The following is a 27,953-nucleotide window of genomic DNA, read 5'->3' on the forward strand; positions in this document are numbered from 1 at the left end:
TGTACTCAAAAGTTAATGGAAAGCTCTTTATACAACTACTTAAAGTTATTTTTAAGAAATAAAAAGGAAATAAAACTTGAATTCAGCTACAACAAAAAAGGAAGAAAAACTGGGATAAATAATTCACTTACTAAAAAGCAGTACAGGCTCCAACTTTGTTATTTGGTTGGGTACCGTACAACAAAGCAGGAACCCCTGACTACTTTGCCCCTTTACAGCAGGAAGTAGCTACAGAAGAAATGACCTCTGCCCATACCCCCGGCCTGGTACCCCTATTTTTATTAAACAACAAAGTGGGGAAATGTTAGCAGTATGCCCACCTTTGGTCCTCAGCTCCACAAATACCTGAGCTCCTCCCTGCCCTGGAGTTCGGGCCATACATCTGGCCACTTCCTCTCTCCACCCAGACCCACCTGAGCACCCAACTAACTCACTTCCTGCCCCCAGACTCTCCTGCTACCTGGATAGGGAAAGGTACCATGTGCCCCCTCTGTGGAGAAATATGGCTCCTTTAATAAACCTTATAATAGTCTTTAAAAAGAACAGTAGAAAGAGTTGATAAATAGTGATATAGGTATTACAGTGATATTAATATTAGTTAACTTACAATATGTGCCAAGCACTGTACCAAGGCTTTTTAATTCACTGTCCCATTTAATCTTTGCAACAATCCTACCAATGTAAGATATTACTATTTGCCGCTTTGTGCAGGTTGGAAAACTAAACTTAGCCTTGCTGTAGCCTCATTCCATATTACATTTTTATAAGTATTAAATGGCTGTGATAAAGCCTGTGTTTGGCTGGTATTCCAGAAGCCTCTTAGAGTCTCTGAACGGCTGAGGCTTACCCAGGTGGTGGCTTCGAACATTTTGAGATCCAGAGGGTCTCCCTGGATGGTCCCATCAAGAATAATCAAAGAATGGCAGCTGGCCATAGCTGCACACAGTGGACTCCAGGGCAAAGTCTTGCCTGAGGCCAAGTTGTGGATTTCCTGGAAACTAAAGGAGAAAGAAAGAGAGAGAGAAAAGCTTCAGTCCTAATTCCCTCATGTTAAAATTGGAGCTTTGAGGAAGTGAACATCTTTTATTTAATATGCCTTGATGCATTACATACCACTCTCCAGTCCTCCCAAATTAAGAATACTTCATTCAACCATCATCTGTAGGTAAATTTACTGAATATAAGAAATATCCCTGATGTCCTTTCAAATTCTTTTTTTTAGCCTTATTGGGGATTTGAACTCAAGGCTCTGCACTTGCTAAGCAAGTGTTCTACCAGGTGAGATCCTCCACTCTCATCACAACTACTAGGCCACGTTTCCTAACTTTGTGAACAGGATAGATCAGCTCCGATACTAGTGGTGTGAAGGTATAACCCTCTTGACCAATCTTTCAGGGGGAGGAGTTTCTTCCATAATTCATTCCTAACATATTTGATGTCTGACCCACAGTAGGCAATCAAGAAAAGAAATATTATAAGTAAATGAGTATATGAGTTGGTTCCTGGAAATCTACAAGATGATTATAGTAAAGAAATGATGGCTTGGGATGGATAAAAGAGATAACATTGACCAAGATGCAGTGTACTTATAAACTGATTTGTTGAATGGTAACTCCTTTGTACAACTACTTAAAGATAATAAAAACATAAGTTTTAGAAAAGCAAGTCTTACCTGTACTAAAAAATGAAACATGATATTGGCTATTTGTTCCATAAAATTAAAATGTAAACCATAAATAAACAAAATAAAAACAGATTTCAAAAAGAAATGAGCACCCACACCTGTGCACCCCTCTCTTCAACTCTGGCATCTAGGGTCCAGATTGCCATATTGATCCCAAGCACTTCCTGTGGAAAGTGGCCTTATCTACAATCTATGAGAAAACAAATGGAAGGTCATACATATAGCTCCTTCACTAATACAGAGTAGACATCATTGAGTTCAACCTCAGCCCCACTAGCAGAATGCAACTTGCCCGCTGCAGTCTTACTAGCCAGTCCCTTCTTGCATATGCAGTGCAGTATTTGGCCTGCAAAGCAGCTGGTCACATTTGAAGCACATCTGAGTAGCAGAGATGACATCCTATGTAAAGCAAAATCTGCCATTCAGAATCTGCTTGATGTCCTTCCTCCACCTGTCATTTTCTTTCTTATTTGTGGATCAGTTATACTCTAACCTCTACCCCTAGGCTGAGCTACAGGCATAAGATACTGTATCGGGCCTTCCTTCTATGAAGATGGGGTTTTGTGGGCTTTTCTGCCTGGGCTGTCTGGATCCTTGATCTTTTTCATCTTAGCCCCGCAAGTAATTGGGATTATAGGCACAGTCCACCAGAGCCCACTTTGAACACTGCATTTCATGAAGCACAGTCCTAGGTGGCTGTGGCTTTTGTTTTCTAAAATCACTGATAATTACACTATTAACCTCAGAAGTTCTGCCATATGGCTTCCTGGAGTTTGCATTCAAATTTCTTTATGTCGCACTAGGAGTTCAAAACCTTTGACTTATTATTGACCCTTTTGTTCCTACCTACCTACTATTATATGTCAAAGAATATGCCATCTTAGTGGTTTACAATCTGCCATATGGTATTTTAGCAAATTTCTATAAGGAAGGTGATCATCAGCAGTATTGGTAAAACAGAAGCTTAAACTCTTACTGAAAATCAAAGCACAGATCAGGAAAAGAAAATCTTATTTTTTATAATGACACACATCCTGGTCATCAGTCTAAAATTCTGACAATGTAATTCTAAGTGTCAGAGGGTCGGGCCAGATTCTGGTTGTCACAACAAATATGTAGACCTCTGTATTGTATTTCTATTTGAGTATTTATGATTTGCAAGCCCAGGTAGAATTCAATGGCTTAAAGTCTCTGTCACAGGGTAAGAAATTTTAGAGCTGAGTTCTCCTTTACTCTGTAGATAGTTAATAACTTACAGAATAAGTAGTGGCAGAGTTAAATCTATTTTCTTTCATTTCACTAATCAAATTCATCAAATTATTTACTTTAAGGTTTTATGTGATACCAGATCCAAAAGATAAACATATGTGTAAACACACAGAATCATGTATTAATACATATATACATATACATATTTGTGTATAACAATGTACTTTGATATACTATGCATATATATGGAGAAGCCAAAATGAAATCCTTCTGTACAAGTTATTGACAATAATAAAATATAAAACCTTTTTAAAAATTACACAAATTGTTGTCTGAGACATTTGCAGCCAGCTCTGCCCTCTTTGAATAGAGGATGGAAGAAAGGACAAGAGGAAGAGAGTCAGGCTTACATAATCGTTAACCTGCACCTCATATTAATTGCACTTATTGAAGTATAAACAGCCAATGTGACACGTAGCATTTCCAAAGTATTGTGGATAATATCAATTCCAGAAGTAGAGCATTCAAAAGATAGAACATATTTAATTGTTTCCAGATAGACAGTTAACACATACTTACTATATGTACTTCGTGCAGTTTTCTGATATAAAGGACACAAATATAAAAAAGGAAAGAACAGGCAGACAGGTGCTGGGTGGCTCACACCTGTAATCCCAAGGATCACTGTTTGAAGTCAACATTAGCAGAACAGCCTGTGATACTTATTTCCAATTAACCACCAAAACCCTGCAAGTACAGCTGTGGCTCAAGTAACAGACCACTAGAGCAATAAAGCTCAGGCATAAAAAGGGCGGGGGGGAAAGGGTTGTCTCAACATGCCCATATACTTGAATAAATTTCAACAGAATCTGAGCAAAGAAACCAAGTATACATACATCCAAATCCACCTCTTAATAGTAATAAAGAGAATTCTAGAAAGCATAAGATTTAGGAGACGTTTCTTCTATAGACTAGACTGAAGTGATTAGAAGCTCCAGGATTGTGTTTTTCTTTAACCTAGAGTATAGATTTGTTTACAAATAACATTCTACTGTGCCAATGGTTTAACCAAATACAGTTAAAATATTTTATGGATAAAAGTGTGTCATGCCTTCTGCATCAAAGAACCACTGAAATATGGATACTTGATGTAGGTAAAGCTATCTTGGCACCTTGCCTTAAGCTCCTAATTGTTCCCCACCTGGCTTGCTTTGCTTATGTAAAACACTTTCGTTGTGTTTAATTCCTCATACCATATGTGGGGGTTTTATTTTGCCTTTATAAGCTCTGTGCTATCTGCATTCGGGGCTGCAAGTCTTTGGGGACATGAGTCTACTTGCAGAGGCTGGCATTTTAATAAAGACTCCCAATCCAACTTTATAAAGTGTGGCTTCTTTGTATTTCGCTAACCGAATTTCCATAGAACACCACGATATACCTTTTGCGGATACAGTGCTTTATGATTCAGGTTTAAGGTTTACAAGAAAATGATGCCATTTTCAAACAAGATGTCACTGTCAAATGCAAGTTGTTTAATATTATGATCATCTTGAAGACCATATGAGCGGTAACTAGCAAAGAAGCAAACTCGGAAATGGCCACAAGAGGGCCACAGTGTGTAGCAGAGCAAATCCTTGATAGGAAGTTGAAAACTAATTAAAAAGAAAGAAAAAACAGAAACAGAAACTAGAATTCCCAGAATGTGAATGCCATGGAAAATGAGTACACTAGCTACAGTTCCACAGATTTTTCCTCTTCCTGGAATCCAAGCACAAAATCAGTTCAAGGCAACGTACTCCCTCCTCCTAGACCATTAAAAGCGTGTTTATGCCTTAAAGACTATTAGTGCCCTAATAGTCTTTATGTTACTTATTCTGTGTCAAAATTCCCCCTTTATCTTCTGGGTTTGTGAGTGGGGGATAAGACACATGTTTCAGGGACACCTGAAAGAATTCAAGAGGGAAAAAAATGAAATTAATATTGGCAACATCCAAATGTCTTCACTAGTAGTTTTGGCAATGAACATGGAATTCTGAAAAGAAAGAAATTACAATATGATCCACATAAGGAACTCACCCATTTTTATCACAAGGCAAGACGCCCCAGAGATCCAAGCCATCCCTTGTTAAGGTACCTGTCTAAACAGAAACAAGAACACAGATTATTCAAAAGATCTGGCCATCCTGAGTCAAGACACATAAAATGTATTTTAACAGTAAAAAACATGTCACAAGCATAAGATCAAATTGGGCACTTTAAGAAGAGTTACAATGAGGTGAGCATCTAGATTCCAGAGGAGATGCACCAGTAAGCTTAAACCAGCTCTGTGACAGGACAGCCCTTAAATTCTGTGAGGTTTTTTGTTGTTGCTGTTTTTGTTTGGTTTGGGGTTTTGTTTTGTCCTTGTAAAAAAAAAAAAAGAAAGAAAGAAAATAAAAGAAAACAGTATCGCCCTTCCACAACTCAGAGGAGGGCTTTGAGATCTAACCATAGACTTGAGTGGCGGAGCAAGTCTCTGAAATGGGTGTCCTAATTTTGATAGTAGGTATGTCAGAAGAAAAAAGTGATGGAATTGGTCTTTTACCTATAGAGATTTGTTTGTGAGAAAATGAAAGTTTTCTATTTGGTTTACTATTTGATGTCTGTTGCTATTTTTTTCATGCAATATAATGGCTGAGAACTTAGATTAAGTTCAAATATCATCTGTGTGACTGGGAAAATGACTTCATCCCTTTGTGTATCTGAACCTTTATCTGTAAGATGGTATTAGCACATAGAGTTAATGTGACAGCTAAATGAAATGATTCCAAGTGACATATTTAACCCCTCACACATAGTAAGAGTTAATATCAATGGTGACTCATAGTTACCACCATTTTTCCTTTAAATTAATGATCTTTGCACTCCCGTTTCTTTTTCAATGCTGCCAATATGATCTCATCCATACAAAGTCTTCCATGGTGATTGATGTCAGTTTGACCACAAATAATATTGAGTGGTGACAGAAGCCAGGTTACTCTTCTGGTCTTAGTATGTCTCTCTGATTCTCCACTAATTATAAAATACACCGCTCATCCCCTCTGAGCCTTCAAGGTACTTACTGCTCAGTAGCTACAAAACTTCAGATTCAAAGATATAGAACATTCCTCAAGACAAAAGATGAGGATGGTTGCAGAACAGTGAAGATGTTCTTAATGGCAGTGGACGATTTTATTTTACGTAATTCTATGCCAATAAGTTAAAAGAAAAGACAGTATGGCAGCAAAGACCTCCAGTGGCCCCCTGCTGCTTTAAGGTTATTCAATTTCCCTTAGACATTCAAGTCTCACAAACAGCACTTCCAGTGCTAGAGTCCTTCCTCGGACCCAACAAGAGTGTCATGCAATGCTACCACCAGGCTGCAGCCCAGCCTTGGTTGCTTATGATACCTGTCCTTTCTATTTTGTCCTCTTACAATCCACCTTCCTCTGAGCTTATGTCTGTATAGACTAAACTATACACTCAAGAAAAGTTGGAGTAAAAGGCTGGCCATGAATAACTAGAAACAATCAATGCTAATTTTCAGCAGCAACCAATAAATAAGGGTTTGTTATGCTGGCTTACTGTAATAAATCTCACAGGAAGGCAGAGTTCAGCAAACTATCTCCCTCTTTTATTCACTTGGTAATTCAACAACTATTTATTGATAATTGACTATATGCCAAGCATTGTATTTTGCATTAGGGATATAGCAGTGGCTGTGGAAAAGGGATTGAATCTTGCTTTAATGTTATTGTTGATGGTTGTTGTTCTCATTGTTGTTGTAGTTGTTTCCCACTACCAGGGCTTGAACTCAGGAACTTGCACCCAGCTTTTTCTGCCTTTAAGTTGGTGCTCTACCACTTGGGTCACACCTCCAGTCTAGCTTTTTGCTGATTTTTTTCTGACCATGGTGACTTTATACTTCCATCCTCAGATCTCAGCTTCCTGACTAACTTAGGATTAAATTTGTGAGACAAGATGCTATTTCATTTTGTTTTTTTTAATAGAATGTCAAAGCTGAGACATTCCTAAAAGATTCCCATTCCGTTACCTACCCTTCCTTCTCTAAAGCATAGAAATGTATCTTTCCACCATCCGCTACCTAAATCAAGATGAAATGAAGCCAGGCACCCACATTCTATGCTTTCTGTCTCCCAGAAGGAAAAAGCACAATGATGACAATAAACAGCCATGAGAATGAGGGTCAAGTACACATACCTTGTCAAAGCAGACAAGGTTTAATTGTCCACATATGTTGATCCTCTGGGGGCTAATGCAGAAGATGCCTCTCTTCTTCAGCCTTCTCTGGGCATAGATAATGCCCGTGGTCAGGGCAGCTGGGAGGGCAGGGGGGACTGCAATTGTGATAACATCAAGGGCTTTCTTTATCACCTCCTCGGGAGCTTCCTGGAAGACACACATCCCTTAGCTATTAGAAATAAATCAGCTTTGTTTTCTTCTTGGGGTTGAGTTCTAAGAAATAGTATCAGTGGGTCAAAGGCTGTAACTATGGCTCTCAATATCTTTGTCCAAAGTGCAATGAAAAAGCTTGTAATCCTTCATACTGCTACCAGCCATGACTCGTTTACTATGACCTCACTCCTGGGTATTGAATTTTATTAGTTACAAAACGCCACTTTATTGGGATAAATATATTTCAGGTTGAAAGGGGGAAAATGGTGTAAAGTATGAGGAAAAGTACAAGAATAGACACATCCTGATCTTTCAGTAAACACTATCTGTGCTCACTCTCCCACATCTGATTGCTATTGCAGAACTTAGTGATCAAAGGGGAAGAACCATGGAAAGGGTAGCGCTGATCAGGATACAATGTACTCTTAAACCGACATGTAGAACTGGAACTCCTTTGTATAACTACTTACGGGTAATAATACAAAGAACGTAGTGATCTACTGCTTGTACTGGGAACCTCGGAGACTGTGAGCAGGTTCCAGTGTTTGACTTTGTTTTCTGGGTTTGGAAACCGTGTCTTTGAATAAGATTAACATATAAAGCATAAACAACAGAAGGAGGAATGAAAGTGTGCATGACAAAAGAGCAAAGGCAGCTTACCCCACTGAGCACGTAGACACACAGAGTGTAGATCATGCCGACAGTGGCCATCCCTACAAGGCACAGAAGGAATCTGATGGCGTCTCTGTAGAGCTTAAAATTCATTGGCTTGGGGTAAAGAATGGCTCTCACCAGGTCCCCCTTGGCAGTGTTGAATCCTGAAACAGCAAACACCCATCCCGCTATTTTAGGATGACAAATCCTACTGCATTTTCCAAACCCAAACACTGCCTTCACTTTGCACTAGAGATAACTGATGCGGTGTTTAAACCCAATGGCCAATGGAATGACATATGAGAAAATACAGGCTTACTAGCATGGACGTATTTTTACCAGAGTATAGCACTCTCTCTGGTCTTCCTTTCTTGTACTTCCACCTTCAATTCACTCCAGATACAGGAAACCCCTCACAGTCAGCACAGAACACAGCTTTTTCAAGTATCACTTAAACTTTTGACAAAATGGCTCATGAATGCATACCCACACTACGCATATACTTGACTGAATTAAAACCAAGTGGCCTAGCAAAGGCTGAGGGACTCATTTCCCTAATACTTTCCCATGTTTTCAGTTTCAAGCCTTCCAGAGAAAGATCTTGGGAGCTGAGTTAGAAGACCTGAACGCCAGAGCCAGCTTTGCCACTTTCTGATGGCCATTTTTGTTTTAAAGTTGACTTCAGTGGTATGGCCTCAGCCTCTTCCTGCACAAAATCTGATAGCCAGAGATCTTTGTTCTGATAGTTTGGTGTGTGGCAATAGTTTATAAAACTGTAAAGCAAATAAATAGGGATTGCTAAAAATAAAAATAAATAGGGATTACTGTCATCAGAACTATTTTTTTCACTGAAATACATATTGGGCTTTGGATTAATATTGGGTCAATATTGGGCATTGGTCAAGTGTCAAAGGCGTAGACCATAGTTCAGTTGGAAAAATCAGCATTTAAGATACAGGTTTACAAGCATTTGGCTTGTTATCTCCACTGAATTTTTCTTAATAAACTCAAGGAACTAGACAAACAGCAGAAAATATTTCACTAAAAACAACAACACAAGTCAGGTGCCAATTTGTACGATCCCAGCTACTTGGGAAGCTAGTGGCAGAAAACGTCTTAGTGAATAGTTAAACATGGTGGTGCATGCTTGTTATCCTAGCTACTACAGGAAGCATAATGTATGTGGATTGTACCCAGGCATGCACTGAGGACAGGAAACAAGATCCCATCTTAAAAATAACCAACAAAGCTAAAGACTAGAGACATGTCTCAGAGGTAAGTGCCTCTGCTTAGCAAGCATAAGAATGTGAGCTCAAATCCCAGTCCCCACCCCCAAATATACACGCCTGTCATCTTAACTATGTGGGAGGCTGAGACTGGGGAAATTTCAGTGCCTGGACAGCCCAGACAGAAAAGCCCACAAGACTTCATTTCAACAGAAGAAGCTAGGTGTGGTATCCTCTGCTTGTCTTCCTAGCTATGACTAGAAGTCTAAAATAGGAGGATACTACTACAGGCACACCTTCTGGGCAGGAAGTGAAACCCGGGGGTAAAAATTACTAGCACAAAAGAGGGTTCCGTGGGACAGCACCTACCTAGTACCTTTGAGATTCTAATTTCCAACCCTGGTGCCAACAACAATAAAAGTAAATAGCACAAAGGAACAGCTCCTAACCAGTCTGCAGAACCACTGCTCTCGCAGGCCCTGAGCAAGCTGCTTTGGCCTGGATGACCTCTGTTCCACAGAAGAGAATGTGGCGTTTGTAGTCTGCTTCACTCTGCATCTTCCAGGGTACAGAGCTGTCCAGCTGGGGTAATGGAGTTTTCGTGACCGGAATACTTTCTCCTACAGAAAACAAGCATCACATGTTGTAAGGTGGGATGCCTTCACTCACAGATACCAGACATTCACTCAACAAGAATGAGACCTTTCCTGGACCTATCGTATGGCAAAGACCATGGGCCTTGTCATGGACAGATCTGTAGTTGAGAGAGAAACATGTAAATAAAGAAGTTTACTGCCATCTTATAAACACTATGAGAATTCTAAAACCAACATGGGTATTAAAATAAGCTGGAAATATTAAGAAACAGCAAAATAAGCAGTCTAAAATATGTGGTGGGGAGAGTAAGGAGCCATGAGGGGTGTGTAGAAACCAAGACATGGAGAGCCCTACGTATTTATTGCATAGTTCATTACTGAGATGTTTTCTGTAGACATTGGCAATCTGGGAGGATGGGAGATACTCAAGTGCTTTAACTAGGACTACTATCACACTTATGTATAAGAAAGATAGCACAATGTCCATGGTGCTGTGACAGAGGTTGGAGGCTGGACATCCAGGTAGGACAATCCACAAGCATCCAAGCTGGAGGAAATAAGGTCTAACCTACAGCAGTAGGAACAGAAAGGAAGTGCTATATTCAATCAATAAGGAACTTGACTGGGAATGAGACTTAGTGGTAGAGTACTTGCCTAGCATGAATGAAGCCCTGGGTTCAATTCCTCAGTACCACATAAACAAACAGCAAAAAAGTGCCAGAAGTGGTGCTGTGGCTCAGGTGGTAGAGTGCTAACCTTGAGCAAAAAGAAGCTCAGGGATATTCAAGCCCCAGAACTGGTGAAAGAAAGAAGGGAAGGAAAGAAGCAAGGAAGGAAGGAAGGAAGGAAGGAAGGAAGGAAGGAAGGAAGGAAGGAAGGAGCTACAAACCTTGGGGAAATTTTAATACTAACAGGTCACATGGATAGAGAAACATAACAATTTCTTTGTTCCTTGTTCCTGACTTGGGAGGTAGAGTAGATGGTGTCATTATGTATCACAGCAGGGATTATAAAACAAGAGGAAGACTCATTTGGGTTCCTGTGACTTGGAGATGTCTCATAGAATAATTATGTCAAAATGCCTGTGTGCAGTTGTTTATCTGGCTCTAGAGCTCCAGAAGACTTGACTTTCTTGTCAGAGCTCACCAGGTTATAAATGATAATTAAAATCACAAAAAGAAATAAGATTACTTAGGAACTCAGTGTAGTGTTAGAAGAGGAAAGGACAAAGGCATAGCTCTGAGCAGCACCAATAATTAAGGAGCTGGAAGAAGAGATAGGGCAGAAGAAATTGGGATATCATGTGTCTTGAGAAAAGAGGTTTTTCAGGAGCAACATTAAGAATAGCCAAATGTAGAAGCAGAGGTATGGTTCATGTGGTAGAGTGTCATCCTTCAGTGAAACAGTGAGGCAAGAATGAAAAGCCCTGAGTTCAAGCCCCAGTACAAGCCTAAAATAAAAGTATTTTTAAAGGAATAGCCAAATGTGTTAGTGCAATAGGGGAGAGTTTTGCAGTGGGTTGCAATGCTGTTATACAGGTATCCTTAAATGGATGTAACAATCCTTTATTTCAAGATAAGGTTGAGCCAGGCACTAATAGCTCATATCTGTAATCCTCACTCCAAAGATTGGGGTCTGAAGCTAACCCAGGCAAACAAATCCAAGAGACTCTGATCTCTAATTAACCAGCAAAAATCTGGAAGTAGAGATGTGGTAGTAAAGTACCAATTGTGAATGAAAAAGTTAAGCAAGAACATGATGTCCTGAGTTCAAGCCCCAGTATTTGTTCACACACACACACACACACACACACACACACACACACACACACACACACACACACAAAGATGAAGTTGAAGTTGTCCAAGTAACTTTGGCATGTTCTGAGGACCAGACTTGCAAAGCATCCTATTAGTTTTTGTAGAGTGGTCAGCGTGAATCAGAACAACATTCTAGTATTTAGCATCTACGCTCAGGAAAATAGTAACTGGCATGGCAAAAGCCCCAGTGTGAAGGAGCTTGTATGGACTGGCAGATTCTTGTGTGGATGGAACATGACTTGTCATGAGCTGTCCAGTATTTTATCTGTAAGTTCACACTGGAGGGAGATATATGTTCTTGTCTCCATTTCATGTCTTCCTGATCTGTCTGGGAGAAATGAATTTGATATGGACTTTAATAGGAACCATAAAACATCAATGTACTTTTCCAGTGTCCCATTTCATCCTGGAAAATGATATTATGATTCTTCTTTATCTTACTGAAATGGTACAACATCTCATTGTTACACTCTGCAAGTGGCAAATCAAAGCAATGTGAACTTGGACACATCACTTCTTAATCACTAAGCCTGTAGGATGGGATAACTTCTAAGGCTCTCCTAGATCAACAATCTACCTAAGGATAAAATCCAGCCTGTCAAATTTATTGTGTACATATTTCTGTGCCAGCACTGAGAGTTGAACTCAGGACCTCTCACTTGGCTTTTTCTGCTCAAGGCTGGCAATCTGCCACTTGAGCCATAGCTCTACATCAGGCAGATAAGAGTCTTCTGGAATTTTTCTGCCCAGGCTGGCTTTAAAACAGGATTCTCTCATCTCAGCCTTCTGATAGTTTGGATTACAGACATTAGCCATCAGTGTCTGGTTATCATTTATTTTGAAAGTAACAAGCCAGGCCAGGAAGAGCTTAGACCTAACTTTGTGGTTTTCAGGATATCATTGATAGTCTCAGACCCTCCAAGGTTATCTGAAGACAAGTCTTCTATAGGAGAAATAGTAAAGAAAAAAGTAACAAGTCGTTTTGAAATATTAAATGACCCTTGCAATCGTTTAAGGTAAAATAGGAGGGTTATAGTATTGCTTTGTCCAAGAAGGAAATGATAAACACTCAAAATTTATGATCTTGTTGAATCTAACACATAAAAAGCAATTTTTATTTGAACTCTAGATCCATCCACAGCAGGACCAAGCAAGATTTGTGAAGAGAGAACAGAGAGAACGGTCACACAGAAGTCCCGCCCCCCGCCCTCCCCGGTATGTTTCCAAGAGCCATTGTCATTCAGAAGAGCCAAGACTGCAGCAGCTTGGAGGTGAGACTGACCACAGAGGCTGGGGGCTGTGGAGATGGAAACATACCCGTCAGCATGCCTTCATCCACCACGCAGCTGCCATCAATCAGGATCGCATCACATGGCATTTGCACTTTGTTCCCTGTCAAAATTAATAAATCTCCAGGTACCAGGAAGCGTGATTCCAGCTCTCGGATGCCAGCTACAAATTTGAGCAGACAGAGCTCAATCAAGTTAGGTTCCCACAAAAACACAAACCAACATGAGCCAAAAAGCAACCAAGGCTTGTTAAAAAAAAAAATCATTGATTCAAATCTTAAAACAAAGTAATCGATAACAAACTACCTAACAGAAGCTTCTGGGTGACAAAAATTAATAAGTAAAAGCATTCACAACAAACTCAGAAACATGCGTGAATCTTACAAAAGATCAATATTCTTAATGCAGAATGAGTCCTTTAAAAAAGAGAGAGATGCGTGGTAAGTAAATGTATAATAAATTGCTATATATTTTCACACATGCACACAAATATACATGGGTAGCATCTTAAATATCTGAAAAATTGATCATTTTTATTCATAAGAGAAATAAAGACTTCTTCCTTCCTTTATTTTCCCCTTGCTTATTGACTGCCTGATTACCTTTCCTGCTTCCTCCAGTGTGCATTCCCCAAACTATTATGGCACTAAGGAAGACAGGCAGCCATGTAGGTGGCTGGGTGGGGTGAGATGGGGTGGAAAGCTGCTGTGGTGCATTAGATAGAAACTGAATCGATGGAAGAATGTTCACATGGCCTTGGCTCTGACAGAGCAGACCCCAAACCATAGGCAGATCTCATAGCTGCAGCTGCCTGCTTTGGGATGTTGGAGTCTGAGCAAGCTGATACAGGCATCCATCTGGAAGTGAAATCAGCCGTGATGGAGTGATGGATAACTGACTATTCCCATCCAGGCTGGACTGATCCAGTAGGTCAATCAGTTGATGTTGATGAGAACCAGTTCTCATGGCAAGAAAAATAGGAAGACTAGAATGATCCCTGTGGCTTAGAAACAGATATCATAATCTAGATGGAAATGTGCAAGGATCTATGAATATATATGTAAATAATATTTTGGTAGGCCTATATTCGAATTCTTTCCTCTGAAATGCCTAAGAACAGCAAAACTCCAATACTTCCTGCCCATTTTTTGGTCTTCAGATTTTATTACCCTTTTGAAAAGAAAAGAAAAAAAGAATGAAGGTTGTTTAGAAAAATGGCCTGTTACAAAGTTTGAGCCAAGAAACATATAATAAAATCTCAAGTGGTGTTTTGTGACACTGGGTAGGAAAATGCTTGAATAACAGTGGAGACAAACCAAGAGTAAAGTTGTAACAATTTGACCATCAAAGAAAATAAAAATTGTAAAATAAGTAGAGCCAACAAACAAATAGAAATTCATAAATTCATAGTGGCAGATAAATGGATAAATAACTGAGAGGCAAAGATATCTTTTCCTTGCAGTGAAATTGCAATTAAATCATTAAGAAGGGAAAAATTAGAAAAATCATTATTTGTCAAGAATCAGAACGACAATTAATGTAGCAAAAAAAAGTCAATGGAGACTAATAGGGGAGAGTTGAATGAAAATAGTCTATTTATGTGGTCTCAAGGCATCTCTCAACAAAATACCCATTAATTACAAAGGGGAAAAGAGCACATTTACAAAAGAGAAATCTAGCAGACACCATTTAATTAATCATTTTGAGTTAGCATCACTAGTAACCAATCAAATTTAAATTACATACCACCTGAGAGGAAGCAAGAAACCATAACATCATGTCTATAATTCATCAGCCAAAAATGAATAAACTGAATCTAATGACAAGAAAACACCAGACAAATTAAAGGACTTTCTATAAAAGAACCAGCGTTGGGAGAAGTCAAGGTCATAGAGTCAAGAAAAGTTTGGAAACAACTGAAAAGGAGATATGGAGTGACACTAGTGGATTTCTTTCTTACAAAGAACATTATTGAGACAATTGGAAAAGCATGAATAGGATTTGACCATTGGCTGAGTGGTTTGTCAATTTTAACATCCTGCTTATGAAAGAGAATGTCCTGGTCTGATAAAAGCACCAACTAAGCCTGGGTATGGTGACTTATGCCTGTAAACCTGGCTACTGGGCAGATAGAAGAAGATTCAATACTCAGGAGGCTAGGATCTGAGGATCACTGCTCAAAGCCAGCTCGAACAAGAAAGGCTGTGAGACGCTTATCTCGAATTAACCACCAGAAAACCAAAGTGGTGCTACGGCTCCAAGTAGTAGAGGAGTAGCCTTGAGCAACAAAAGCTCAGAGACAGTTCCCAAGCCCTCAGTTCAAGCACCACAATGAAAATAAACGAATGAATAAATAAATAAAATGGTATTTAGACAATTCTTTCAGCTTTTTAAAATAACTTCCTTAAAACAGAGAAATCTATGCTGCTCAGCTCTCTGATCAGGAAAATCTAAAAGTTTGCTTTCATATTCTGTTGGCAAAGTATATGGAAACAGACACATATTTTTAGAGCAAATATAAAATGATACAATCTCTATGGAAAGAAATTTGGCAATGTTTAGCTACCAACGCACCTCTAAATTCGTTCTTTAGCAAATTTACTTCTCAAAATCTATGCCAAATATATATTGACAAAAAGAGAAGAAAAATCATACCCATGTGTTTTTAATTAGTATCAATCCATTCATTATACAAGTAGAGTTTCACTGTGACAATTCCCACACTTGTAAACAATGTATCCTGATCACTCATCCTATCATTCTGCCTCCCCTTTCCCCTTCTTAAAACAGCTTCAACAGGTTTCATCATTCCATTTTCACCCATGCAAAATTTTCGACCTAGTTCATTCCCCCCTGCTAGTCCACCCCCCTCACGACGCTGCCACCACCCCCAGCATAGCCTATTTTGCTTTCTTATCAATTTTTCAATGTGTGTTCACTGAACCAAGGTTTTACATCATAGTATTTTGAGTGTGTACATGCTATATTTGCCTCAGGATGACCTCTGCATTGCTTTCTCTTTTCCAGACCCATGACTCAAAAGCTTTCATTGAGATTCCCTCTGCCATCTTCAGACATCATTGCAGAACTGTTCACCCTCCCTCACTTTTCCCCCTCCACTCCCCTCATCCCACTACACAGTCCTGTAGTTAGAATCATGTTCCATGTACGTATATATATATGTGTGTGTGTGTGTGTGTGACAAAAAGTTACATAGGCGTGTATGTGTATATAAATGTATATAGAACATGATTCTAACTATATATGTGAATATATGTATATAAATGTATGCATGCATGTAGGTACATATATGCACTTATCTATTACATGTCCATGAACATGTACATCTTATAGCTTTCACATATAACCAAAAACATACAATATTTTGTATTTTAAGCTTGAGTAATTTCCCTGAAGATGACGTTCTCCAATTCCATCCATGTTCCTGCTAATGGCATGATTTCATTTTTCATTATGACTGTATGATATTCTATGGTATGTATGAACCACATTTCCCTTATCCATTCATTTGTTGTTGGACACCTCTGCTGATTCCATTATTTTTTCAATTGTGAACAGTGCTCAATAAACATAGATATGCCTGTATCTTTCTTATCTATTCATTTACACTCTTTGGGATATATGTTCAATAGTGGTATGGCAGGATTATTAACGTAGGTCTACTTTGAGGTTTTTGAGGAGCCTCCAAACTGATTTCCATAGTGTCCACACTAGTTTTCATTCCTACCAGAAGTGTATGAGGATTCCTCCTCCCTAGACACACGTGCACACACACACACACACATACACACCAGCATTTGTTGTTGTCTGTTTCCTTGTTGGCATTCTGTCTGGAATGAAATGAAATCTTAGTGTATTATAGGTTCTCATATTATTCATAGCTAAGTATATATATATATATATATATATAAATCAACTAGCAATTTGTATTTCTTCTTGTGAGAACTGTCTGATTATTTCAATTGCCCATTTATCAATGGGATTATTGTATAATTGTTTGATGTTTAATTTTTTGAGTTCTTTGTATATTCTGGGTACTAATTCTTTATATAATGAGTAGCTGGCAAAGTTTTTCTCACATGTCATGGACTTTGGCTTTGGTCTAGTAAATGTTTCTTTTGCTGTTCAAAAACTTTTTGTTTATTGTCTATCAATTTTTGTTCTTCTATTCTGGACAATTGGGGTTCTATTAAGAAAATACTTGCTTGTGCCAGTACTTTCAAGGTTTTCCGTGTATTTTACTGCAATAGATCTGATGTTTCTGGACTCATTTTGAGTTCTTTTTTCTACTTGGAATTGATTTTTTTTTCTACCTGGTAAGAGAAGGGGGTGTCAATTTTCAGTTTGCTGCAAGAGGATAATCAGTTTTTCCCATCACGGTTCATTGAAGAAGCTGTCGTTTCCTCCTCAAAATTTTACTACTTTGTCAAAAATTAGATAGCTAAAGTCAAATAATTTTAATCATGAGTCTTCTATGAACCGTCTTTTGTTGGCTTTAGGGTCTTTTTTGTCAATACCAAACTGCTTTTGCTGTAATGGCTCTGTAGTATACTTTGCAGTATGGTATTGTATCTCCAGTGTTGCACGTTTTATTCAGAATTGCTTTCACTATTTGGGGTCTTTTATACTTCCATATGAATTTTTGGATTGGATTTTTCCCCATTTCTATGAAGAATGACATTGTAACTTTGATGGGTATTGCCTTGAAGCTGTAGATTGCTTTTGGCAGGAAGGCTGTTTTCACAATATTGATTCTGCCAATCCATGAACATGGGAGGCCTTTCCATCTTTTGATGTCTTCATTGATTTCTTTCCTTAAAGTTTTACAGTTTTCCTTGTAAAGGCCTTCCATTTCTTCAGTTAAATTAATATTTAGAAACCTTACTGAGGTTATTGTGGTTAGAATTGTTTTCCTTATTTCTTTCTCAGCTTGTTCATTGTTTTAATATGTTTTTAATGTAAAAATACTACACAGAGGGGTTACAGTTACATGAGTAAGGTAATGAGTACAATTCCTATCGAACATTGTTACCTCCTCCTTTGTTTTTCCCCTACCATCCCTTCCCTCCCAACCTCCCCCAACTCCCCTGCCCTCTGCCGAAGTTGTAAAGTTTGTTTTCAACATAGTGTTTTGTACATCTCATTGTTATAATGGGTCAACCTGTATCCTTATTTAAGCATTTTGTTTTTTTCCTTCCCCTCCCCAAATTAGAGAAGTGTATATACAAGATGCAGAGCACCGACATATAGGTTTGAAGCTGGATATGTGTGCATATATACCTGTTCCTTTATTAAGTTCAGGTACATTCATGATAGTCCAAATTTCTTCAAAGATTTTATCACAAAAAGGTATTAAGTTTTGTCAAAAGGTTTTTCTGTGCCCTTTGATATAATCATGTGATTTTTTTGCTTTCATCCAGTTTCTGTGATATATTATTGCATTTATTGATTTACATATATTGAAGCGTCCTTGTATTCTTGGGATGAAACTAACTTGATTGTGCTATATAATCTTTTTAACATGTTGTTGAATTAATTTGCAAGGATATCCTTGAGAATTTTTGCACCAATGTTCATTAAATAGGTTGGTTTATAATTGTGTCTTTTTCTTACGCCTCTGTCCAGTATTAGAATGAGAGACATACTAGTTCCATGGAATGAGGTCAGAGTGTTCCTTCCCTTTCTATTTTAAAGAAAAATTTGAGGAGCATTGATGCTAGTTCTTTATAGTTCTGGTAGAATATGACAATTGCATCCATCTGGTCCTGGGCTTTGTTTTGTTAGATTCTTTTGTTACTACAGTAAACGCACACCTTTTTAGTACCACACAATTAGTAATAGTGCCTGATTTTTTTTTAAATCTAGTAGAGGACCAATTAGATCAATAAAAATTCCTCCACACAAGAGTACTATGCAGCTGAAATAATGAGTAGATAACTATGTGCACAGCTATTTACATATGTAAAATATAGACAACAGGAAATAGGGTTCAATATGCTTTAAAGACCCATATTTGTTTTTTAAATACATTTTTTATTGTAAAAGTACTGTACAGAGGGGTTACAGTTACATGAGCCAAGGTAATGAGTATATTTCTTATCAAGCATTGTTACCTCCTCCTTTGTTTTTCCCCTACCATCCCTTCCCTCCCACCTCCACAACTACACTCCCCTGCCCCCCTCCCCGCCTAAATTGTAGAGTTCGTTTTTCAACATAGTGTCTTGTACATCTCATTTTTATAATGGGTCAACCTGTATCCCTATTTAAACATTTTGTTTTTTCCCTTCCCCTCCCCAAATTAGAGAAGTGTATATACAAGATGCAGAGCACCGACATCAAATACAGTGAAAACAGGGGTTATACCATGGGGGAGGAACATACAAAGAAAAAAATATCACATGATACATTATGAATACGTAGACACAATAGCCAGAAAGAAAAAACACTTGTGTCCCTATCTTGGGGTTCATTTCATTTAACATCATCTTAAACTGGAAAGACACATATTTGTCGTAAAAGTGTAAGTATATACTGTATAAGACAATAAGTTTGTATTGTCTTAAAAGTATTCATGTGTGTATCGAAACAAAAAACTATTAATTTGTATCTGATTTGAATATAATTTGAATATACATTTAAGAATCATTTTTTTACAAAAAGACTAACAAATGTAATTGTTATGAAGAGGAGAAAGGACATAGGTTTGAGAGGTGAAGGAGAAGAGAAAAATTCCTCTGAACAATTTCTGATTTTCAAAAAAATGAAGATAAATTTCTAGAATATCTATGAAAAATAAAACAAAAAATAAATTTTGAGAGCTCAACTAAAAGTATAAAAGAAAATAAGCAATATGAACTATCAAACTGCTGGCTAATCAATGAAAGAAATGAATGACTTCAAAGTATATTGCCTTAAATAAAAATTTATGCATTTCCACTGAGATATTACAGATAAATTGGGAGGGACTCTAAAAATATCCAGAGTTTTTTGCGGACTCATATTGATGCTGAGAATGTTGGTTTGTTTATTCTGAGATTCCTATAGACAATGGTATAAAGCAAATAAGCAAATTGTTTCTATCATCAAGAATTGGAACATTTAGTACAAAGTTGAATTACAAACTAGCTCAAACTAAACTTAAGCTGGAAATGTCAGCATGAACTCACAGTGCATTTTGTCTTTAAAATAGAGATCTTTTAAAAATACCTCAGTTTAAACAATGACTCACATCTTACACTCTGATTGAGATCTGTAATACCATATCTACAGACCAGGGGAAAGTGAATATGTCTGAGTTTGCATGAGCTTAATAAAACCCTCAATGATTATTGGGGCCAAATAAAAAGGGGAAAAAAACACTTTTGAGCCAACCGAATAGTTTTTAAAAGGAAAGATTGGACACATTTGAGCAAAAAATAGGAACAAAACTGTAATGGATAGAAATGATGCCAACCATGTTTAATATCATGAACTTAAAAATGTGCCTTTGCCACAGGGCCTCCACCAGCAAGTCTACTATACACAGATCACCCATTCCCTACTTGAGGGCAAGAGACTTCCCCCCTCTCCATCCCCCATTGTATGGAGGAAAGGCATACACAGTCACCTATATGTAAAAATATATACCTTTGGAAGACACTAGATGATTAGTTCTTTAATTAGAAAGTTTGTAAATAAAGAGAAAGTATCCACAACTTATCCTTTCTTAGTTGAGGAGTATTTTTCTTATAGAAAAAACCTAATAGGTAAAAACAGCATGCTAGATAAACATTTTTAGTTCCTTAACGACATATAATACATCTAAGGGATAAGCCTTTGTGTGTATTATGATACAAAAAGAAGAAATTTAGTAGGGCAGGGAATGTGGCTTAGTGGCAGAGTGCTTGCCTAGCATGCATGAGGCCCTGAGTTCAATTCCTCAGTACCCTATCAGTGAAATTTAGTTATTATATTTTTTCAGTATATAATATCAAACGTAAGTATTCTTGCCAAAACTTAAGTCTCTCACTCTACCTACTAAAGTAGAGGAAGTAAGTAAAATTGAAAGCATGTTAAATAAATAATTCCATCCGTATGCAACCAATATAGCTAGACTATGTTAACCACATGTCAAACCACTAATTTTCATAATAAAAATTTACAAGGAAAATGTAAGATATGCATAAGGAAACATGGATTAAAGTAAAGGAGACATATTTAATTACAGAATATGGAGATCTTTATTTAGAACAAAACAATGTATTTGATATTAAAGTATATATTTTTCTACATTTTACCAACCATCCTAATATATATATATAATAATATATGTATGCTAAGTATATGTGTGTTAGGTATTAATGCATATACTCAATTTGATTCAGTGTGGGTATTTTGAACACTATGAGTTGATATACCTAAAAGTAATAGGAGTTGATTTAGATGCAAAATGGATTTTAAAAGAGTTTATATTTTAGAACTATATACTAAAATTTCAAATGAAGCAATATGTAAATAGTTCCAAAGTAATCCATGGTAAGGAAGTTAGCAAAAACAGATTTAAAAAAAAGACACAATGAGTTGATAATTATTCAATCTAGGCAAGAGACACATGGGGTTTTATTATCACATTTTCTCTAATGTGGTATATGTTCAAAATGCTTCACCATAAAAAGTTGAAAAAGAAGATAACATTGCTAAAAAAAAAAAAAAAAGGAAAGAAAGCAAATTTTACTTCTAACTAAGGTGCAATAAGAAAGACCAGATTTATTCTCTCACCTGAGACATCCAAAAACCATATGACCTTATAAAACAATACTTTGAGAGCACTAAATACAAACAACACAATAGCAACAAAAATAAATAAAATAAAATGCTCATTATTTACCCAGCTTGCTATCTTTGAAAGAGTTCTCAAGCCATTGTTTGGGGAAAGAGATCCCAGACAAAGGGGTCTGTGTTCCTCAGACCAGAACACAGATGAGAGTCGAGTCTATGAAGAAGACAGTAGCTTAAGGTCACCGGACAGAGCACTGGAGAAAAAAATTACTCAAATAGAAGAAGCCCTCAAGTTAATAGACTCTCCTATTCCATATATAATAAACTATGATCCACACACACATATGAGGGATTACTAGAGAACAAAAACAAATTATATTTAAAATGTTTATAGTAGCATAAAAACTATGAACCTCTTAAGAATAAATCTGATAAAGAATATATAAGATTTATACACCTAATGGTGGGTGGATACCATGATGAGTATTCAATGTACAAATATGCAAATGGAACTAAGAAACTTGAGGGAATGGGTGGGGTTGGGATGGACGGAAGGATGACAGAAGGGATGACATTGGTCAAGATGCCTTGTACTCATAAATTGGCATGTTGAATTGAAATCTGTTTGTACAACTATTTAAAGATAATAAGAATAATATAATATAAATGAATAATAAGAATGACTCACACATCTGAAAACTACAAAACATTACTGAGAGAAATCCATGAGGCAAAAAATCCAAATCATCATGTTAATTTTCCAGAAATTGATCTATAAATTCAACATAAACCCACTCAGAGTTCCATCACACTTTTTAAAAGAAATTGAAAAGTTTGCAGAGAGCCAATGACTTACACCTCAAATCCTAGCTACTTAGGAGGCTGAGATCTAAGAATCACTGTCTAAAACCAGCCTACACAAGAAAGTTTGTGAGATTCTTATGCCAAATAACCAGCAAAAAAGCCAGAATTGGAGCTGTGAACAGTAGCCTTGTGTGAAAACTCCAGTGCCACACACACACACACACACACACACACACACACACACACACACACACCAAAAGAAATTGAAAAGTTGATTGTAAAAACTACACGGAAATGAAGAGTCTACAATATCAAAAATAAATGGAAAAGAACAAAACTGAAGGACTACTACTATTTTAACATGCTGGATAAAGTGGCATCATCTGGCAATGTTAGAAGACAAGCAAGAAGATCAATGAAATAGGACAGGGTCTAGAAATAGTTCCACCTGAATAAGGAGAAGAGCACTGGCAAAGCACAAAGGTGACCCACTGGAGAAGAGATCATGTTTTTCACATATGGAATGAGAACACTGAAACATCTGTTTGCAAAGCATGAACTTCAATCTATAAAGTCCATGTTCAATCTGCAAAAGAAATTCAATCCATAAAAACAATAAACATAACAATCAAATTAACCTAAAACTATAAAATTCTAGAAAACAATATGGGAAAATCTTGGTACGTGTAGATTAGCCAAAGGCATCAAAAATATGGTTGGCCAAAGATGGAGTAGATAAACTCAACTTTAAGAAAAATAAAAATATCTGCCCTTTGAGAAGTGTTACAAACGATAAGTCACAGACTAAGAGAAAATACTTACGAATCCTATGCCTGACAAAAGTTGCAAATTTAATAAGAAAACAATAAAATAAACAGAAGATTTGAACAGATACTTCAAACTATACAAGAGGCAAATAAACACTGGAAAAGATGTTCAAGGTGATTAGTCATTAGGGAGCACACCAAAATGAGAGATTATTCTACAAAGGAAAGTGGTTAAAATTAAAAGAACAATCATTCATACCACAGGTTGGCAAGAATATGCTCAACCAGGATTCTTCTACAATGCTGGTGGAAATGTAAATAGCACTTTGAAAAAGACTTTGTCTACCAGTGACACAGTCTTACTGTGTCACTTACTTTCTCACAAGAAATGAAATTTTATGACTATAAAAAGGAAGAAGTGGCGCTGTGGTTCAAGTGGTAGGATGCTCACCTTGAGCTGAAGAGCTGAGGGACAATGCCCAGAGTTCAAGCCCCAAGACCGACAAAAATGCTCACATTATCATTATTTGTAATTATAGGAAGCTAGAAGCAATCCAAATATTCCTCAAAAGGTGAATGGATGAACAAACTGATACATTCCTCTCATGAGATACTCTCATCAATAAAAATGAACATGCCATTTATAGTCTCCAAAGCCCAAAATAGAGTGTTAAAGGAAAAAGTGCACCATGTATATCTACAAAATTCTTAATTGAAAGTTATTAGGGGAAAAAAAACCAAATAAATGAGTGTCCAAGTGTAAGGGTAACTAAGGGGGAAATACAATTGAAGACAATTTAGGAGGTGATGAATTGCTATTTTCTTCACAGTGGTTATGGTTTGGGGGTATATATGGATGTCCAAAATGTATGAAATTATCTTCAGTAAACCTAATCAGTTAATCATATGTTAATTCAACCCCAAGAAAGTAAGTTTCCTTCTTAAGGTCAAAAGGTCTCACATTCACAAATGTAAAAGAAAGTTATAGCCAGGCACAGTGGCTCACACCTGTAATCCTAGCTGCTCAGGAGGCAGCTAGGCAGGAAAGTTCAAGAGACTCTTATCTCCAATTAACCACCAGAAAACCAGAAGCGATGCTGTGGCTCAAGTGGTAGAGCATTCACCTTGGGCTGAAGAGCTCAGGGATAGCACCCAGGCCCAGAGTTCAAGTCCCACAGCTGACCAAAAAAATAAATAAATAAAAGAAAGTTACATATGAACATGACAGTAGAAGGTACCATCAGAAGCACAAGTTGAAGTCTTCTCTGACTCCAATTGGATAACCTATGAATCTCAAAGAATAGAACTTACCTTTTCTTCCACATACAGGGATTGTAATTCTATTGTGTGATTCAACTAGACGATGGAGTTTTACAGATTGCTGGGAAAAAAAGGAAAAACAGAGAAAGATTTGTCTATGTGAGTTTATATTCCAGGTATTACTTGGCAAGATGCTGGTCCTCTGAAAAAATGGTACCCTGTCTTATTGCTAATGTAACTGATCATAGCTGTCCAGAAATGAAAAGCTAGATAATCTGATACTCAACTGAAAGGGACCTTTGCTCAGTCATAAGTATGTATTCTTTAGCAGAAAAGAATTTCCCAACATTCTCTTCCTACTGAAAAGAACTTTTGAGAATCACTAATTTGTGGACTGATCTTTTTAGTAAATAATAAGAATATTTGTCATTCAATTTGTGTGTATGCATAAATAGTATTACTTCAGTTTGGGGCTGTCTTGTATCAGAGTTTCTAGATCATAATTGAACAAGGAGTTTGCAGACCATGCTATTTCCTTGTACTTGTAATATATGAAATATAGGAGAGTTGAGAATAAATCACTGAGACTAAAAAGACATATAATAAAATTAAATCTAATTTTGCAACAAAGGGGGAACCTATGCAACAGTGACACTCACAGGATAATATGTTGGAAATTATCTGTACAACTTGGGGGAGATTGGGGGACGAGAGGAAAAGAGGGAGAAAAATGAGGGAAGGGATAACAAGTTAGTAATTATTATGTAACTGTAACCCCTCTGTACATCACCTTGACAATAAAATTTTTGCTTGATAGGAAATGGACTCACTATCTTACTTATGTAAATGTAACCCCTCTTTACAGTATCTTTACAATTAAAAATATATTTTAAAACTACTGTAAAAAATTCTTAACTGGGAGACTTCCTAACTGGTTCTGGTGGAGTTAAAATTCTCAGTCACTCACTGTGGGTTTTTTTAATCCTGGTTTTATCATGTATGATATTTCTAAATCTCCCGGCTTCAAATTATTCATAAATCTGCTAAGTAAGTACTAAGCAGGAAGAACAGAATAGGATCAGATTAAAGGGCTTTCTGGTACTAACTTATTTTTTCATTAATTTGCACATTCACTCAACAAGAACTGAACAGCCCTTACTATGCTAGGAACTCTGCTAAGAGGTTGGGATAGAATGCTAAACAATAAAACATGGGTGCTCACCATTGAGAAATTACAAACCTACAGAAGATACGCATTTAATTGGATAATCACATACACAGGTACAAAATTACAATCTATAATTACAAGGGAAGCAAGGTGCTTTTGGAGAATATCCACTAACAGAAATCAAAGAAAAACTCAAAAGCAGGAAGTGACACTGAAGCTAAGACATGAAGAGAAGCCAACCTATGGGCATAAAGAAAAAGGTCAGGTCAAATGACCAGTCCAAAGACAAAAGATGGGTTAGGAAACAAAATGTGAGTGTGGCTAGAAAGCAGAAAGCAAAGTAGGCTGGCAAAATAATATGGGAGGAATCAGCAAGAACAAGTACAGGGTACAAGTGCACTAACCAGGGAGAGCAGTTATGAGTCTGGATAGGGCAGTGGTCCTGGAGCTGTTCAAGGACTTCATGTAGGGCTACAAAGTTAAAATGAACAGTAATGCCCAGACTCAATGTGTGGAGGAGGATGCACACATGAGAGAGAAAGATAGAGGTACAGAGAGACAGAAAGACAGAAAGAGAACGCGCAGATCCTAGGGCTTGAACTCAAGGCCTTGACACTATCCTCGAGCTTTTTGCTTAAGGTTAGTGCACTACTATTTGAGTCACAGCTCCACTTCTGGTTTTTTGGTGATTAATTAGAATAGATTCTCACAAACTTTTCTGCCTGGACTGTCTTTGTGCTGCAATCTTCAGATCTCAGCCTCCAAAGTAGCTTAGATTGCAGATGTGAGCCATTAGTGCCCAGCTGTAAATCTCATTATTTTACAAGTGTTTAGGAAATCTTTCCAGCGGTTTAATGATGTATAATATCACAAGAATACATATGAACAGTTATAAGAATTCAGATGTCTATTGAAACAAACATTAGAGAAATTTGCAAAATTGTTTTTATAAGAATGTCACTCTTGGGCTGGGAAGGTGGCTCAGTGGTAGAGCACTTGCCTTGTATGCCTGAGGTAGTGGTGCTGTGGCTCAAGTGGTAGAGTGCTAGCCTGAGCTGAAGAGCTGAGGGACAGCGCCCAGGCCCAGAGTTCAGGCCCCACAACTGGACCCAAAAAGAAAAAAAAAGAATGTCACTCTTCTCACTAAATTATTTGCATTCAGAAAATATTGTTGTTAGCTGGGTACCAGTGGCCCTTGTCTGGAATCCTAGCTACTCAGGAAGCTGAGAGCTGAGGATCACAGTTTGAAGCCAGCATGTGCAGAAAAGTTCACGAGACTCTTATTGCCAATAAACTACTGAGGAAAAAGCTGGAAGTAGTGCTGTGGCTTAAGTGGTTTATCACTAGCCTTGAGCACAAAGAGGCTCAGGGAAAGCACCCAGGACCTAAGTTCAAGCCCCAGGACTAGCAAGAGAGAGAGAGAGAGACAGACAGACAGACAGACAGAGAGAGAGAGAAAAGGGAGAGAGAGAGAAGGAAAAAAGAAAGTAAGAGAAAGAAAGAAAGAGAAAGAAAAAAGAAAGGAAGGAAGGAAGGAAGAAAGAAAGAAAGAGAGAAAGAAAGAAAGAGAGAAAGGAAAAGAAAGAAAGAAAGGGGGAGAGAGAGGGAGGGAGGGAGGAGGGAAGTGGGAGGAGGGAGGGAGGAAGAAAAAGCAAGAGGATCACAATGGCTCAATAACTATGTGCATACAATCATATAAAATGATGTTTATCCAAATGAACTCCAAGAAATGGAAAAGAGGTTTTTATTATTGTGGGTCTATTTGTGGGTCTTTTATTTTTCTTTCCTTTTTTCCTTTGGCTTATTCCCTTTTGCCTTTGTATTTGATTTTTGTATCCTTGGTCTTGCATGTAAGTTTATCTCATTTGGGGAGGATATGGGGAAGCAGAGAAATAGTGGGAACCAATTCAACAGTGATAGTCACTAGGTGCTATGTTGAAAATGAACTATACAACTTGGGAGGGAGGAGAGAAGGGAGGGGGGGGAACTGTGAGACAAAGAGGGACAAAAAGAGACAGTATCCAAAAAGAAATGAACTCATTACCTAACTTACATAACTGTAGTCTCTCTGTACATCACCTTGTTAGGAAATGGAAAGGCTTGGAAAAAATTATATTAAGTGAAGTAAGCGAGGCCCAAAGAAACATAGGTTCCATGGTTTTCCTTATTTGCAATATTTAGTATATGTCTGAGTCAAGCAGAAAAGATCAGATAAGGTGACGTTAGGGAAATGAACCCTAAGATATGTATTCGAATGTTTTTTT

General features: G+C 37.5%; 1 protein-coding gene across 1 annotated transcript in view; it reads right to left on the bottom strand.

The window, feature by feature from the left end:
• Atp13a4 (ATPase type 13A4) overlaps positions 1-27,953 on the bottom strand; it is a 129,649-nt gene that overhangs the window by 37,269 nt on the left and 64,427 nt on the right. Inside the window, exons 8-14 of the mRNA XM_013019382.1 lie at positions 24,573-24,642; positions 12,941-13,075; positions 9,657-9,827; positions 7,988-8,145; positions 7,133-7,321; positions 4,970-5,031; positions 848-998 (exon numbers count right to left, since the gene is read on the bottom strand). Of these exons, the coding sequence (XP_012874836.1) occupies positions 848-998; positions 4,970-5,031; positions 7,133-7,321; positions 7,988-8,145; positions 9,657-9,827; positions 12,941-13,075; positions 24,573-24,642 (936 nt within the window). The remainder of the gene's footprint in view (positions 1-847; positions 999-4,969; positions 5,032-7,132; positions 7,322-7,987; positions 8,146-9,656; positions 9,828-12,940; positions 13,076-24,572; positions 24,643-27,953) is intronic.

This window comes from Dipodomys ordii, unplaced genomic scaffold (genome assembly GCF_000151885.1).
Source record: "Dipodomys ordii isolate 6190 unplaced genomic scaffold, Dord_2.0 Scaffold45, whole genome shotgun sequence".
Taxonomy (NCBI): Eukaryota; Metazoa; Chordata; class Mammalia; order Rodentia; family Heteromyidae; genus Dipodomys; species Dipodomys ordii.